Source organism: Asparagus officinalis, chromosome 8 (assembly GCF_001876935.1).
Source record: "Asparagus officinalis chromosome 8, Aspof.V1, whole genome shotgun sequence".
Taxonomy (NCBI): domain Eukaryota; kingdom Viridiplantae; phylum Streptophyta; class Magnoliopsida; order Asparagales; family Asparagaceae; genus Asparagus; species Asparagus officinalis.
This window is the reverse complement of record NC_033801.1, coordinates 86,678,974-86,695,490: the sequence shown is the minus strand read 5'-3', so window position 1 is coordinate 86,695,490 and position 16,517 is coordinate 86,678,974. Positions and strand designations below refer to the sequence as shown.

The 16,517-nt window shown below is 35.4% G+C and overlaps 1 protein-coding gene across 1 annotated transcript in view; it reads left to right on the top strand.

The window, feature by feature from the left end:
• Positions 2,842-16,517, top strand: part of LOC109851481 — a 23,418-nt gene continuing 9,742 nt past the window's right edge. Inside the window, exons 1-6 of the mRNA XM_020421625.1 lie at positions 2,842-2,942; positions 3,033-3,105; positions 4,714-4,840; positions 10,117-10,218; positions 10,320-10,442; positions 10,686-10,951. Of these exons, the coding sequence (XP_020277214.1) occupies positions 4,786-4,840; positions 10,117-10,218; positions 10,320-10,442; positions 10,686-10,951 (546 nt within the window). The 5' untranslated portion in view covers positions 2,842-2,942; positions 3,033-3,105; positions 4,714-4,785. The remainder of the gene's footprint in view (positions 2,943-3,032; positions 3,106-4,713; positions 4,841-10,116; positions 10,219-10,319; positions 10,443-10,685; positions 10,952-16,517) is intronic.

The window sequence follows — 16,517 nt, the reverse complement described above, 5'->3', positions numbered from 1 at the left end:
AAGTTGAGGAAGTGAAAGATGACCAAGCCAATAATGCCAGATATCACACATAGAAGAGGTATGCTGGTAAGGCGAATAGCTGCAAGAGGGCTTTGGAAGAACAAGTCAATCCATAATATAGAGACCATATCTTTTATGACCTATCCTAATATGTTTCCTTATGTGAAGATCTATACTAAACAAGATGTGGAACTGAATGAGACAACATAGTTCATGGCAGTAATTCAGACACAAATAAAATATTCAAAACAACCTTAGGAACATGTAGCACATTTAGGACATAAAATGAAGGAGGTAAATTAAGACGTCCGCTACATGTAATAGATAATGGTATGGCATCAGCAGTACGAACTGTAGTTGATGGTGATATAGGAGAGTTTAGAGATTAAATGTGATGAATCAACAGTTAAGTGATGAGTTGCACCATAATCCAAAATCCATATTGAAGTAGATTTACCAGAGGGTCTGGCAAAAGTAGATATTTCAGAAGAACTACAAGTAATATTCAAAGAGTAAAATAGTTCTTGAAATTGATGCAAACGGGCATGATGATTAGTTGGAGCTTCTGATTTGGAGCTAGATGATGAGAAGTCAGCAACCACAGCCTGTGGGGAATCATTGGGATAGTGTTGCTATGAATGTCCAGTATGGGTTTCCTTAACAATTTTTGAAGCAATTACTTGACAATCTTCAGTGGAATGAGTTTTTGTTTTGTAAAAGTGGCACCATTTTGGCTGTGAACTCTATGGAGTGGAATTTGATGGCTGATAAAAATTGCTTGGTAGCTGCAAAAATAGAACTTTGAGATGGTTGTTGAGATAAAGAGTGAAGTCTCTTCTCCTTGGCAAGAAGCTCAGCAACAACATTATCCAGTGTGAGACATGGTACACAATGAACCAGTTGTCCAGGAAGAGATTCATATTCGGTATGAAGTCGCATGAGAAATTGAAATAGATGTTGTTGGTCTCGATATGAATTGAAACTTTTGACTGATTCTATGTCAATTATGGTAGGTTCAAGAGCTCCAAGTTGCTGCCACAAATCAAGCATATAACCATAAAATTCATGAATGAATCTTTCACCTTTTTGTGCTAAAGTGACTTCTTGAAGTAGACGATATTCATGTGCATCATCCTATTGGGTGTAGAAACCCTGGAGGTGCATCCATAAATATTTAGCGGAAGTGCAATTAACCAGTTTGCAGCCGAATGGTTGGTGTAATTGAGTGAATGAGAATGGCCATTGCCTTATGTTCTTCCGTGGTCCAAGCTTGAAGAGCTTCATTGTACGCATCATCAGTGATGCTTGTAGGTTTGACCGGAGGTACAGAAGATCCACCTACATGTCCCGAAAGAACTCTACTCAAGAGGTGAAACTTGAGAGTAAACGCCCATACATGATAGTTCGCTTCCTCAAGTTTGACATCAATTTGTTGATGATATGTATTTTTAGGTGCTGTCATGACAGTGTTAATGTTGAAATTTGAATTTGATAAGGTGTTAATGCCTATATTTCGTGTACGTTAATACCGAGATTTAAGGATGCTTCGATGCCTAAATTTGAAGGAGGCTTGAATGCCTACGAGTTTGCAGATCAGATCTGATTAAATCAGATTTGGTTGGAAGCATGTTGCAATCATGCTAATTTCATGATTTATGAAATCACTAGTGAGAAAAGGGAAACAAATCCCATGAGTTTACTTAGGGACAAAATCCCTTGTGGGTGATTTTTGAAATCATGAAAGAGGAAAGGGGGGAAAAATCCCTCGTGGGGCTCGTGAGATTAATTAGACTAAGATCAACAAGGCTCTGATACCATGTTAAACTCAGAATACTGGAAAAATCTCACACTTTTTCCATCAGGCTCCAGGCCCAAATATATAGATGCATAAAGGACTACTATTCTACACATAGTCGATGTGAGACTAAACTAAGATTTAATATACACTAGTATTTTCATATACTTTAACAAGAACGACCTTAAGAGTAGCTATGAGGTGTTTTCCTTTGTCTTGATAAGTATTTTGCTGGCCCAGTCGTGTTCGCATTTGTGTATTCAATTTTATGACATGATATAAAATGTTTGGGAAAACTCAAAATTACCATAGGGAAAGCTGAGAAACCATTGTAAGGGGGGCTCAAATTGAGGAGAACTTTTGCCTGTTGAAGAAGATAATGTCTATAAGTTTTGGATTTTTAGCTAGATGGTTTAGGGATTTAAGACCAGTTAAGAAACATATTGGTTAAACTTCATTGGTGGGTATAACTAGAAGTTTCTCTCAAGATGTTAGAACTGACATACATAAAATTCCTTTCAAATCTAACAAGCAGTTAATTTGAGGGACCAATTTGCAAGTATTCTTAGGATTCGACGGACCTAAGATCCATTTCGATCAAATCCAATGTCAGTTAATTTGAGGGACCAATTTGCAAGTATTCTTAGGATTCGACGGACCTAAGATCGATTTCGAAGTTTTGGGGGACTGATATGGAATTTTATTGAGGACGTGTACATCTAAACAAGACATTAGTACAGATGTCACAATGCCATTGCAGATGGGGGAGCCAGCCCTACCACCGTCACCTGTATCCCCTTCACTGTCCTTTGTTGTCATTTACTCACCCGATAACTGAGGGAAAGACGAGAGAGAGTAAAGTAAACCCCAACTCAACGATCACTGCGATCACGTCACCGCCCGGTACTCTCCTCCGCCTCCAATCCGCTCGAATTCGAGAGGAGATGACAACATGAGGACCAAGAAATGGCGAGGGCGATCTTGGTGGGAGAAGAATCGGGGAGGAGAATATCGAGAGGAGGAGGAGGAGGATTCTTCTCTTACAAGAAGATCACCATTGCTGTTTGTTCTCTGAATCTCATTATTGCTATATTTGTCTTTAGATCTCTCTACATCTCTGCTGTCAATCGACCTGCCCCATTTCCAGGTTTCCTTTATTTGATCTTTACTTGGTTTAGGGTTTGGTTTGTTGAGCGTTAATTTGTTGTTTTTGATGGTTTCATTTTTGCTGTGGCAGCTGTTAAGTATACTAAAGATCAGATTAGGAGAATCGAGGAGGCGAGGCCGAGCCTGTGGAGTTGGCGAATTTGGTAAGTGCATCTAAATTGATCACTTTTTTTTATGGCCTGGGTTAATTGCAATTTGATCACTACAAAAGTTGGTGGATTCCTAATTTAGATATCATGAAGTTTAAATTTGCCCAAAAATACCCCAAAGTTTAACCATTTCTAACTTTTTGATTAGGGTGAATTACACTTAAATACCCTTAGGTTTGCTAAAGTTGCACGAAAATACCCTGACTTTCATGCCCGTTCAAATAAATACCCTAAGCTTCTCAAAAGTGTCACATTGATGCACTCTGTTATGTTACTATTAGAATATGCTAGGAATATTCCCTTTTAGCTAGGACGTGTTAGTATGATGTTGTCCTCTACCCCTAAAATTTATCAAATTTGCATCTTATGTCATCATCCTCTCTTAACCATATTTTCTTCCCTAATTTGACTAACTCATATTTTCCATTATTTCTCTTCAATCTCTTTGCAAACAACCATGAAAGCAAGCATCACAAAACATCACTAAGCTGAATTTGTCAATAGTAAGTTGCTAGGTGAGAAAGAGCAGGTCGGATACAAAGTAGAGAATTCAGAAAAAAACCACAGCCCCCAACGCACTGTGTAAAGAATTCAGGAAAAAAACATCTCCGAACACCAAAATCTGTTCACTTTTACCTAAGTAGCATCACAAAGCACAAAACCGTGTGTACATTATTCAATTTATAACCCATAAAATCATCATGTAAAAACCCAATTATTTAACAATGAAATAAAAATTTACACCCACAGGGGGTAAATTAGGTCGGTGCCAAACCCAGATCCATGCCACCTTGCAAAAAAAAAAAAAAAAATGTTCAAGTTCCTAATCGTCAATTTGAGTTCAAATTCACTCAAAATCCAAATTTACCCTTGGAAGCTTGCAATTTGGGGGATGTTGGTGAAATTATAAGAAAGGGGGATTTTAATCTTTGATGGGAGCTTACAGTGGGTTGCTGAATTTATTGCGGGGCTTTAATGTCATTTAACAGCTAAACTAACACTGTCACCCTTTTTAGGGCTGATACGTTTGAGAAGCTTAGGGTATTTATTTGAACAGGTATAAAAGTTAGGGTATTTTCATCCAACTTTAGCAAACCTTAGGGTACTTAAGTGTAATTTGCCCTTTAGATTACCTTTCATAATTTCATTTTATCTATTGTTTAAGAGGGGTTTCATAATTTTGTCTTCTCTATTCTTTAAGAGGGCTTATTTTGCTGCAGTTTTATGTCAAAATTGTGTCATTGGTGTTTGGAAGAAGTGAAGAAATGGATTAATGCTTTTAATTTAAAGGATTTAGGTTGAATAGGGGCAGGAGAAAGGAAGGATTGGGGGCCAATTTTTGTCAGTCTAGGCATAAAAATCCAAATATTATATGGGATAATCATGTAATGCGTCTTAAAAGGAATTCTAAAGTGTGATATAATGGAAGGTATTGAAGTTAAAATGAAATTATTGGATATTTTTTTGGTGAAGTTAAACTTCAGGGCATCAAAAGTAAAATTCGTTGAAGCTTAGGGTATCAAAGTGCAATCAACCCTTATGTTTGTTTAACAAATTTTTTCTATATATGTTTATTTTTTGGGTATTTTGGTTCATTTAAAGGTGGAGAGGTTAAAGGAGGAGTTGACTAGGGAGAAGAGGAGATGGGAGCTGTCAGATTCTGTTAAGCAAGAGATGGGCAGTGAGATTTTGGGGAGGCTGAGAGGGCTAAATGAGACGGAACATCGAGGTTGGTGGTTGCTATTTTGAATAGTGCTTTGTTTGATTTGTTTCTAATTTTGGGTTTTTTTGTCTGTATTTTTCTCCTATAATAGCTGTTTGATTAGTGATATTGGAGCTTGCATTGATGTTTGTTTGATGAAAAATGAAAATTTTGCTTTGAAATTCTTTCTTGCTTCTATGTTAAAAGCTTAGTACTTGTTGGTTCCTTTATCATGTTGTTGCATCCTTGTTGTTACTTAATCATTATGTTGATTCTTTTTTCATGTTGTTACATGCTTGTTAATACTTAATCATTATGCTTGCTTTTCTGGATAAATTCCAACTAATAGAATGCAAGTGTTCTTTGAACCATCCTAATTCATTTACTAAAACATGCAAGATATGAAAATCACTCCCATAAATCGCATGAATCATGGCAATAATATGTAGTCCATGATTTAAGGTATAATTCAAATTATTTGTAACAGATAGACGACTATATAAAGCTTTACATCCAATGATACATACCAGAACTTACAGAATATAGTGATACACCTTTCCTATAACCAAAAACATGAAGACGTTTTTTAACATATCTAAAATTCATCTTTGGTCAAATATTCGTGCTTCACAAACAAATATGTGTTTAATTCTCCATTCCTAATTTCATTTTAGTTCTCTTATGGGTGTATTTTTCCACATATGATATCTCAGGGATCATGTATACACCATTCCCAAATTTTGTATCTAAAACCATTATGTTTCAGAGGCCATGGAAATAGTTATCGAGGTGGCTGCAGTTGCATAAAGTCATGGCAGGTGGAAGGAATGTCGTGTACAGGATATTTTGAGCAGCATGCAGTCTTGTTCGCTTGGGCCAATCTGGGTGTAAAGATATTTCGTCCACTTATACTTTAACTTGCAGATGTGACACTGTTCTGTCAGTTCTCAACCATACTTTTAAAAGGTAGCTTAATGGTCCATCCAGTGTCTTAGAAGCTAGCTATGGCTTGCTTTGGTGCACTTGAACTGTCACTGAGATATTTTAGGTGATTTTGATGTGAGGTTTACACTTTAGCACTTTGTGCACAAAGTGTACGTTTCAGCAGAATAATTTCATACCCATGCCTTATATATATATTTTCACTCCACATATCCCTTCAAGTTGTACGAGGACACTGGCTGATTCATCTCCTAGCTGTTATTCAACTTCATCTGTATACTTTTATTGTTTATATTAAACAAGGGTTTAAATATTGGATATCATGTTCATATCGGGTGGAGGTATTTCATATCGGATTGTATCCAGCAATATGCTGGAATTATGAGGTTAGTATTGAGCATTATGTCAGACACACTATATATTTCATTGAAATGTAAGTATTGATAACTTTAAGGGTGGTTATAATAAGAGTCCTAGACATCACTTTGATAAAAATTTAACATGCATGTGAAGGTACCTATGGATAATCTCCATTTATGCAATGCAATTACAATAAGAAATTTGAAAAATGTTACTCTAAACTTTAGTAATTCAGCTTTCATCATGGAGCTAAAACTACTATATTTTCTGATATGGAGCTGGACCTTGTTCGTAGTCTTCAATCAGAGTCGTATAACTACAGTTCCCCATGAATTTTTTTTTGGGTGGGTGGGTGGGTTTGTGCATAAAGCTAAAAGAAGAAAAGGAAAAAAAAATCTTTCCTTTTTTTCAGTTTTGAGTAAAGATACCGTTTAAAATAAAAGAAAGTGAATCTCACATCACATTTACTTAGTTAAGATCAGGCATCAACTGACAAATAAATAGATTAATTAAAAAAAGAAAAGGGTGACTTTTGGGTTTTCAAATCAATTCATGACCTGGAATATTTTCCTGTACTTTTGTGAATGAATGACGGATGTTGGCAGCTTGTTTAGAACAGAGAAGAAATAAGCTTGGGATGCTTGGGCTTAAAAGACTTATATTTTGGCTTGGAAATTGGATATATGGTTTAAATCATTTGCTGAAACCTTTTTTCTCACTTAAAGACAATGGAACGTAGCTGATATTTGTCCCATGTATATCAGCCAAACCTGAGTCAAAGATTATGCCTATTTATTCGTTTCATCGTCTTAGCAGCCAATGGCTGACCTCTCAAAAAGAGATCTAGATAGGATTTAATGACTGATGGTGAAAATAGTATGCAAATACATCTTGTACACCCTATATTTTGATCAGTAGCAACATAAATCATAACAAAAAGAGTAAATTTCAGCAAATTCCCTATGGTTTGCAAAAGTGGCAGAAAATCCTCCAGAGCTTTCTGAAGTAACACTTTCTCCCCTCCATTGAGATTTTTCATTCACTAAGATTCAGTGACTCACATGATTATCATTTGCCTCTTTAATGAAAACAATTACCCTTCTCTATTTCTAACCAAGAGACGAGCAAATTTCTTCATTGAAAGGAAGAAACAGCTGGTTGTTTTGTTGTTCCTGTAAGCCTCAATTCCATCCCACAGCTAACGCTTGGTCAAAATTCCAATAATTTTCCTTTCATGAGCTCACGATTCGCTCAAAGATGAAGTCCTAGACTGCCTTATGTAAGTTGAAAAACTAAGCCTTCTTTCAGTGGGTCTTGAGCGTCAACTTTTTTACTTCCTTCCCATTGCTCACTTCTGCTCACAAGTTCTTTATCGCAACTCGCAAGAATCCAACACAAATGGAATTTTATCTCTTTCATTTATTTCACATGTTCTCCTCTCCCTTTTGCTCATGCTAGGTCTCTTGTGATGCTGAAATGAATAACATCATCAGCTTGACCTAGTCTACTCAGCCTTTCTAGTATAATCCCCCCCCCCCCCTGACCCCCCCCCCGCCCCACACACACACACATTGCGAAGCTGATGAAAAGCTGAGAACTTTGGATCTGAGCTACAATAACATTGTTACACTCTCTTTTTTATTTCTGGCTTTAGTAGAGCTCTGGTTAGACTCAACCATTTAAGAAATGAGATTAATGGGCCACTCAAAACACTTGAAATTCCACAATTTTGGTGGTCAGTGGCTTTGAAGGTAAATCACACATGGAATTGTTGGGTGGAAGCAGAAAGGGCTTACATTTAGAAATGAATAGAGTTATTATTATTTTTCCATTAAAGTCTTGATTTATTAACAATAGATTTAAATTTTAAGCAAGGGAGAGAAAGTGTTATTTTAAAAACCCAGGGGTATTTTTTCTGTCACCTTAGCAAACCTTAGGGGGAGTTTTTTTGAGTTACCCGAACAAAAAGTGCTATAACTGGCAAAACGTCTCCTATACTCCTGTTCTATTTTCCATTTAAATTAGATATATTACATGGGTATTGAAAATTTCAGGGTCATCTATATGAATCCTAGTCTTCTCTTTCTGTGAAGGGCCACTTCATTAAGTTGACAACTATCATATCCTTCATTACTTCCAACCAAGTTCTCTTAGCCCAACTCTAGTCCTCTTCGTTCAATTAATTATAATCTTATCACTTCTCCCAATTGATAATTTAATGACCTCCAATATACATGGGCTAAACCATCTTAGTCAACTCCCCTTCATTTATATCAATAGGAGTAAGCTCTAAATTCTTTCAAATGCACTTATTTGTTTTGCCGTCTCTTAGTGTATATCTTCATGTCAATTGTAACATTCTCATTTTTGCTAGATTCATTTCTGCACATGTTATTTCTTAATTATCCAACATTCCCATCCATACAAGCATTGTTGGGCATATATCTGACATAAATTTTCATTCAAATTAATTGGTAGCGTAAGATTACATAGCTTTTGTGGACACCATCTTGGTTTGTTTTAATGCTCAAGTTTGGTATTGTTACATTTTATAAGTAGTGTGCATTTCCATTGTTGTCTTGTTATTTTTTATTTTGGTTAAGCTTTGGCTAAATTAGGGGTTAATTCATATGGTTTTCCGGACATCAAAACGGATGCATTAGATGGAAAGATGAGGGAATAAATCATGCTCTCCTTTTCTGTCTTTGAAAAAAAAGGTTGTGTTTTCCTTTTGAAGGAAACTAATGTTGAATTTATAGGTCATCTGCACTTATTCATGGTGCTTATCCTTTTCTCTTATATTTAATGTCTTCTCATAGATCTCTTGATTCCTCTCGTTTTCTTCTCTTCTCAAACATTTGTATTTCCCAATTCTTCTGTTTCCCTTAATATTTTTGTCATTAATGTTGTCTATGTTGTGGGAAATTTTATTTGATAGCCATTAAAAAGTTTAATTTTTCTAGTGGGATTTCTAGCCTGTTATCAACTACTTCATCGCACATTAATTTCCCCCTCTTGTTTTTTGCCAATATAATTGAAGTTCATTTCCGTGCATAACTACTCATATTTTTATGGACATATTACTCTCAATCAGTTCTGGGCTTATTGTCTAATATTAGTTCATTCCAAAATCCTAATTTGTCATAAATGCTTATATGTGATGTTGCTTTTTGGCAGAGCAATAATATCTCTGTTATACCCATAGCTTTTGTTCTACTTCACAGAGTTTAGTTAATGCAGTCTAGGATATAGAACAAGATTGCATCACTTGTTTTGCAGGAAGATTGGAGCATGTACACTGGTTATATGTTTCTTCAGTTAAAAAAGATAGGAAATGTGTAGGTTAACTCATCAAATGAGGTTTTAGTTTCTGGAAAGACCCGCAGTATAAGCTTCAGACAACTGATACTTCCTCTCCTTTTGATTGTTGAACTTTTGCTTTCTACTTTGCCATGAAACTGGTGACACTGCTATTAATCAAGAGACAGAACAGAAGTATATTTGTGCTTATTCTGACACTGAATTCAATAATAGCTACTAAAACAGGATATAACAAAGCATTTTATCTTTTCTGGCAAGTTTGAGGTAAATTCTTAGAACTCATCAATGTTGAAAATGACGAAAATTGGTTATGTAACGCTTGACCTCCTGTTAAGGGTTAAGGAAAAAAAACGCAAAAAAACGTAAAGCATAACGTAGGCTATATTGTTATTAATTATTTAGATATTTTATAAATACTATCAATTCATGATAACTTTAATACTTAGAATATTTGTACTTATTCTTGAGACTGAATTCAATAATAGCTACTAAAACAGGATATAACGATGCATTTTATCTTTTCTGGCAAGTTTGAGGTAAATTCTTATAACTCAATGCTCATAGAAGGTATTGTAAATTGTGACCTTTTAATACCATAAAACATATTATTTCAAAATCATGCTTTCTATTTTTAGTGTGAAACACTCCATAATGTTTACACGTGCACTTTCTCGGAACAGGAGCAGTGGAGCAGTGGCGCATCCAAAAACTTGAAGAGATTAAAGGCAGTAATACACTTGAAAATTTGACATCAGATGCAAACAACCCTGTTCAACAAGCTGGTAGATTGTTGTCATATGTATTTTTTACTCTTGTATATTAGTGATCCCTGAATTTTGGATCACAATTTTCAATTGTTGATCACTAATTTGCTTGTTTCCAGAAATGCTAAGAAGAGCATTAGAGTTTGATTGGCTCAAGCTATTGGAAGAAATTGGATTTTGGATGCCAGCTAATGTCAATAACACAGAAATTGATGACAAACCTGAGAACACAAAGGAACTTGGTATATTTCTACTGATCAATGTTTTCTTCTGTAAATTTTAATTCACAAGCATTAACCATGAGAAATTGCTAGATTTCTTTATAGGCGGATATAGTCTACATGTGGTTTAATGGTTTAGCATTTGAAAAGTTCTTGCTGCACAGTTATCATGATCTACTATTCCAAGTTGCATAATTTATTGATGACAACTTTTGGAGTGCAATTTAATTGATACTTCTTTTTGGGTTTTCTTCTCTTTCACAGACATGGAAGAGATAATTCCAGGTCGACCTATGCCTCCCGAATGTCATGCTGAGCTTCATACTGATTATGATGGTGCTGCTGTTAGATGGGGGCTCACCCACCATAAAGAAAGTGCTGCTGATTGTTGCCAAGCTTGCTTAGATCAGGCAAAAAATGCAAAGCCAGGGGAAAAGAAGTGCAACATTTGGGTGTACTGCCCATCGGAATATGGGTGCTATTCACCAGATATTTATGAGCACAAACATCAGGAGTGCTGGCTGAAACAGGTATTACATTTTCTAGTTTCAAGATGAATATTTGCTTGTAGCCTCGTACTTGGTAGAATCCTGTGAGGGTATGTTGAAGAATCAACATGCAGGAGAATACTTCTGTATAAGGAGAGCTAAAAAATAACAAGCTGAAACTTAATTGGCGTAATCTGATCCTGTTTAACTATAGGCCAAATTCCTTGCTATTTAAGTTGTCATAGTTCGTAATATGCTCTGTACGTTTCTAAATAATTGGTCAAGGTGCAAAGGTGGGAAAGCTAAAGTAACTAACTGCAAATAGAAAGGTCAGTCAGGTGAAGGGGATGGTCAAACTGCGGTTTCAAATGCAATTGTGGGTTGTACATTACTTCAGATTTAATATCACTATTAGTTTGATAAAAATGGGACTCACCTTTTATGTAATATTAATAACTATGATTTTAATTCTGTAAGCATATTTGATTCTGAAATTTTATCCAGCATTAGAGATAGCATTTGTAGGAAACTAGGAATTATGAAATTCAATTCAATAAAATATGAAAAGGTTTATGATAAAGAATCAATAACTACGTGGCACTAGGTAATGTAATTTAAGCAAATGATTTTACTATTATATTAAACAGCCAGAAGATTTAAACCAATCGTAACAAATAGCGTTAACTTATAGGTCCCATCTCTCATGAGCTAATTATACCCGTGCAAGACGTGTCGGACACGGTCAATCCATGTCCGACACAGGTCAACGGGTCAAGTGAGGGGGACACGGTCAAACAGGGGGCGGGTTACTGCTTGGATTCGCCGAACAAAGAAAAACGCTGAATGAAGACGATCTGTAAGACAACCCGTAACCCAGACCCAAAAGGCCAAAAACCCTAATGTTCACTTACCTCAGTCCCGCCGCTCGTCCTCGAATTCATCCATCGATCTCTTCTCTCAGATCCCGTGCTTGTCCTCGCCGTCCTCGCCCTCGTCGAAATCAGATCTCGTGCTCCACCCCTTGCTCGTCCCGTTACTGCTCTCGTGCTCCTCGGATAGGCTCTACGCATCGCTCGTCCTCGCGGAGATCAGATCTCGTGCTCGTAATACGAAATCATAACATCCCTTTGCCAAAGAAACCATAAGATTAGATCTGAGTCCCGTCGAACAAAAAGAAAAAATTGTTGAAAGACAAAACCTGTAACCGAAACCCAAATCAAAAACGAAACCCTAATATTTTCACTTACCCGAGTCCCGCCTCCACTCGTCCTTGTCTTCTCTCAGATCTCGTCGCTCGTCTTCTCTCAGATCTCGTCGCTTGTCTTCTCTCAGATCTCGTCGTCCTCGTCCATCGATCTCGTCGTCCTCGTCCATTGATCTCGTCTCTCTCTCTCTCTCTCTCTTCGTCTCTCTCTCTCTCTCTCTCTTTGATTCTCTTTCTCTTTCTCTCTCTCGAGACGCCAGGGATTTTGGGAGCTTGAGAGTTGCGGCTGACGAGGGAACGCTTAAACCCTGAAAGCAGTTTATATACAAGGCAGATGGGCCTCTCGCAACCGTTAGATGATATTTGGATTAATTCCAACCGTTGGATAGATTACTGATGGGTTAATTACATATTGGTCTCTTAACTCGTCTTTAATTACCAAATAGACCCTCATACTTTCACTATTTGTTTATTAGTCCGTTAAGTCTTCAGTTTTCTTACCAATTAGTCCCTCGTGTTAAGTGGTATTATAAATTTTTCTATATATAATAATAATTTTAAAAAAATCCTTGCCGTATCCCCGTATCCCCGTATCCTATTTTTCTGGATTTTGCCGTATTCCTTATCCGTGTCCCGTATCTGTATCCGTGCATCATAGATTATACCAAGTTGAAATGTGTTGTCCGTGTCTCTATAATTACATAACAAAACAAAACATATTAATCTGAAGTCCAAACCTCTCAATTAGAGCCGATCAATCTTTTGTTCATAAAATAAAACAGAGTTTGACATTTTAACAAATTATATTTTAGCCATACATGATAATTTTAGTTACATTACTAGAAGAATAAATACTACTATAATTTAGCATAATGCATTATAACAGGACAAAAATTTATATGTCGGAGGACATGGAAAATGCACTCTACATGACAAAAATGCAGACTATAACTTAGTATAATGCACTATAACAAGACAAAAATTTATAAGTCGGAGAACAAGGAAAATGTACAAATTAGCCACTACTTTACAAGCTACCCTTTGTTTCCTTCATAAGGTCCACAAAAACCAACCAAATACGGAAATTCCAACATGCGTGGAGCATGTTAGATTTTAGCCATATATCAGAATTTATAGTTACATTACTGGAAGGGTAAATACCGGTGCAAAGCCGACTACGATTTGGTGTAATGCACTATAACACGATAATATTTTTTAGTTGTAATTGGAAACATGGAAATGTACAAATTAGCCAATACTTTAGAAGCTACTCTTTGTTTCCTTCAAGTCCATTGAAACCAACCAAATATGGAAATCCTAATATGCCTGGGACCAGGGTTTTAAATATCGGCCGATAATCTGATATTATCCTCGAGTTATCGATTTTGGAAGATTTCTGATAGGATAAGTTAGAATGTAAATCGCTTATCGTTTTTAGGGTTTAGCGGTGATAATGCGGCGATAAAGGTGATTATCGACCGATATTAGCGGTTCTAAAAATCAAAATTATCGGGCCACACTATTGGGTTGTGATTTTGGGTAATGGACAGTTTTTGAGTGAACTTGAAACCCCGCCTGACCCGTTTTTTACAATAAAACTTAAATCCGGTTCTGTAGCCGTAATCCTCCGTTCTCTCCCCTCATTTGTGCAGTTCTGCCCACTACCCTAATCCTCTGATCTCCGTTCCTCTTTGAACTCCATCTACCTTGACGTTTGCCTCCGTCGACTTTGACAATCGCCTCCGCTCCTCTTCGGACTCCGCTAACCTCAACGCTATCGACTTCGATCATTCGACGTCGCTCTCTCATCAACATCAACTTCATCGACTTGACGACTTTGACCGACGCTGAGCTCTCTCCATCGACGCTATTATTAACTGATCGACTTGATGACGTCGACCGACGCTGAGCTCTCCATCGAAGTCGAGCTCTCTCCATCGACGCCATCATTAACTATGACTTCGACAGTTCGACTTGGACTCCCCATCAACACCATGCCCTCAACACAAGTTCTGAAGTTGTAGCAACATCTAATATTCACTATTCAGTTGGTTTTTTCTCTGGTTATTTAGTAAAGGTTGAGAGAATGAAAGAGGGGAGTATGGTTAGATTACAATTTGGGGTATTATATTATATATACATCATACCGTATATCACTCCGGTAAATACTACTTATCCCTGATATATCCCCGATTTTCACTATCCGATAAGGATTTTGGCTGTCCGATAACCCCATAACCGATATTTAAAACCTTGCTTGGGACATGCTTAGAAGATTAATATTTAATGTGTAAAATCAAGGAAAAATCAAGGGAGTGACGTGGATCCAATGGTAATCGGGAGCACTGTTATAAATAACGGTAAATAGCCCCGCAATAGCGGCGCTAACAGCGTTAGCGTGCCTTCCTGCTACGCTATTGCCCAATAACGGTGACATATTGCGGAATATGCGCTTTCCATTCGCAAAAGTGGCTAATAGCGTGCCCTAACAGTAAATAGTGGGTGATTGCGTGTAAAATCCGCTTTTTTATTAGTATTTAAAAGCGGTTTGGTTTTTTTTAAATTAAACCCGACCTTTAACCACTACATTCCACCGCCTCCCGCGATTTTTAACGTGCTCCCGCCGCCTCTCATAGCCTCTGGCACCTAACTCAGCACTTCTTCTCACCTCCTTCACTATGAGCTCCTCCTAGGGTATAGTCCTCACCGCTCAGCTCATCTTCTCGAAGATGATGACTCTTTGATTTCTCCTCCAGTCGTCTTTGGTATTATGTGACGATTACATGTCTATTGCATGTTTAGGATCTCTTTAAATCATCAAATATGCACTTTTAGATTTTCTAGATTTTTCTTTAATCTTTTTTTAGTATTTACACATCTAAATTAGATCGCTATTTGATTTTGCGTTTTTTACTGCTATTTTGTCGCAACAACCCCAAATAGCCTTAGCGATGTCTCACAGCTACGCGACGCTATCCGCTATCGATAACCTTGATCAGGAGTATGTATTAATATCAATTAAAGAATTTATTTTCAACCAATCATGGATTGATACAAAGAACTAACCTTGTCAGAATTAGTAACATAATCCAAATTGAATATTTATCGCAAGCTGTATCTCTAGTTGCACTTAATTAGATTCTCATCATTAAGTGTAATAAATAATTATGCTAGATAGCTTTTTAGATTGCCGAAAAATGATTATTTAGTATAATGAATACCTTAATCATGAAAAATTCTTGAGAAAACAAGAGGCATATTTTCATACATTAAGGTTTCGTTTGGATACCATGGTGTTTTTCTTGTTGTGTTTTTATAAAAAAACATCATGGTGTTGTGTTTTTCCCTTAAATGTTTTCAAAACACTATGTTAAGTATTTTTGATCAACACTAGTTTGACCCATTATAACATTAGTATTAAACATATTATTATATATTATATATTAATTATAATAAAATATATTGTAAATAAAATGTTATATAATATGTAGTTTACATTATTTAGTATTATAAGTATTAAATGTAATGCAATATAATATTATATAATGTATTATAATATTATATTGTACTTTAATGAGTTATATTATATTATATAATATATTATAGTTTTAAATATGTCTTTATTAATAGTACTTTAATAATATATTAGTATTTATGATATTAATAAATATTATTATATTATGAATATTATTATATCATTATTATATTATTATTTATTATCAATAACTTTTTATTATTTTTATTAGTTTATTTATATTTTATTATTATTTATTTATTATATAATACATTATTAACATATTAAATATTGGTATTTAATATGTTATTATATTATTATATAAGATATTTTATTTATTATATTTTTATATTATTTAATAAATATTACTAATATATTATATTAACTATAATATAGTATAATATAATAAGCATGTTGATAATAACTCTATATTTATTATATTTAAAATATTATGTTAAAATAGTCGGTTTTTTGTTAGTTTGCTCCTTAAATCTTTGAAAATAGGCTAAAAGGCCTACTTGGTCCTTATACTAGGGGTTTATACTCAAGTTGGTCCCTTCAACTTTTTTTTTATTCTCAACTTAGTCCATATACTCCTTGTTAGATGAAAACTTTATCCGTTTTTAACTCTATTAAATGTTTCGTGAAATAAAAGTTGAAAGGCCAAAATTATTTTAACCCTAAAAGTTATGTGTTAAATAATTTTATTTTTGGTTCTTCAAAAGAGATAAGATCAAATAAAATTACTCGATATTATGAAAACACCTAAAAATTACCCAATTAAATAAAAAGAAATAAAAAAAACCTGATTAAAGAAAAAGACTTGAAAACTGATCAAATAAAAAGACCTCAAATATCCGATCACAAAAATACGCTTCTTGTTAAACAAC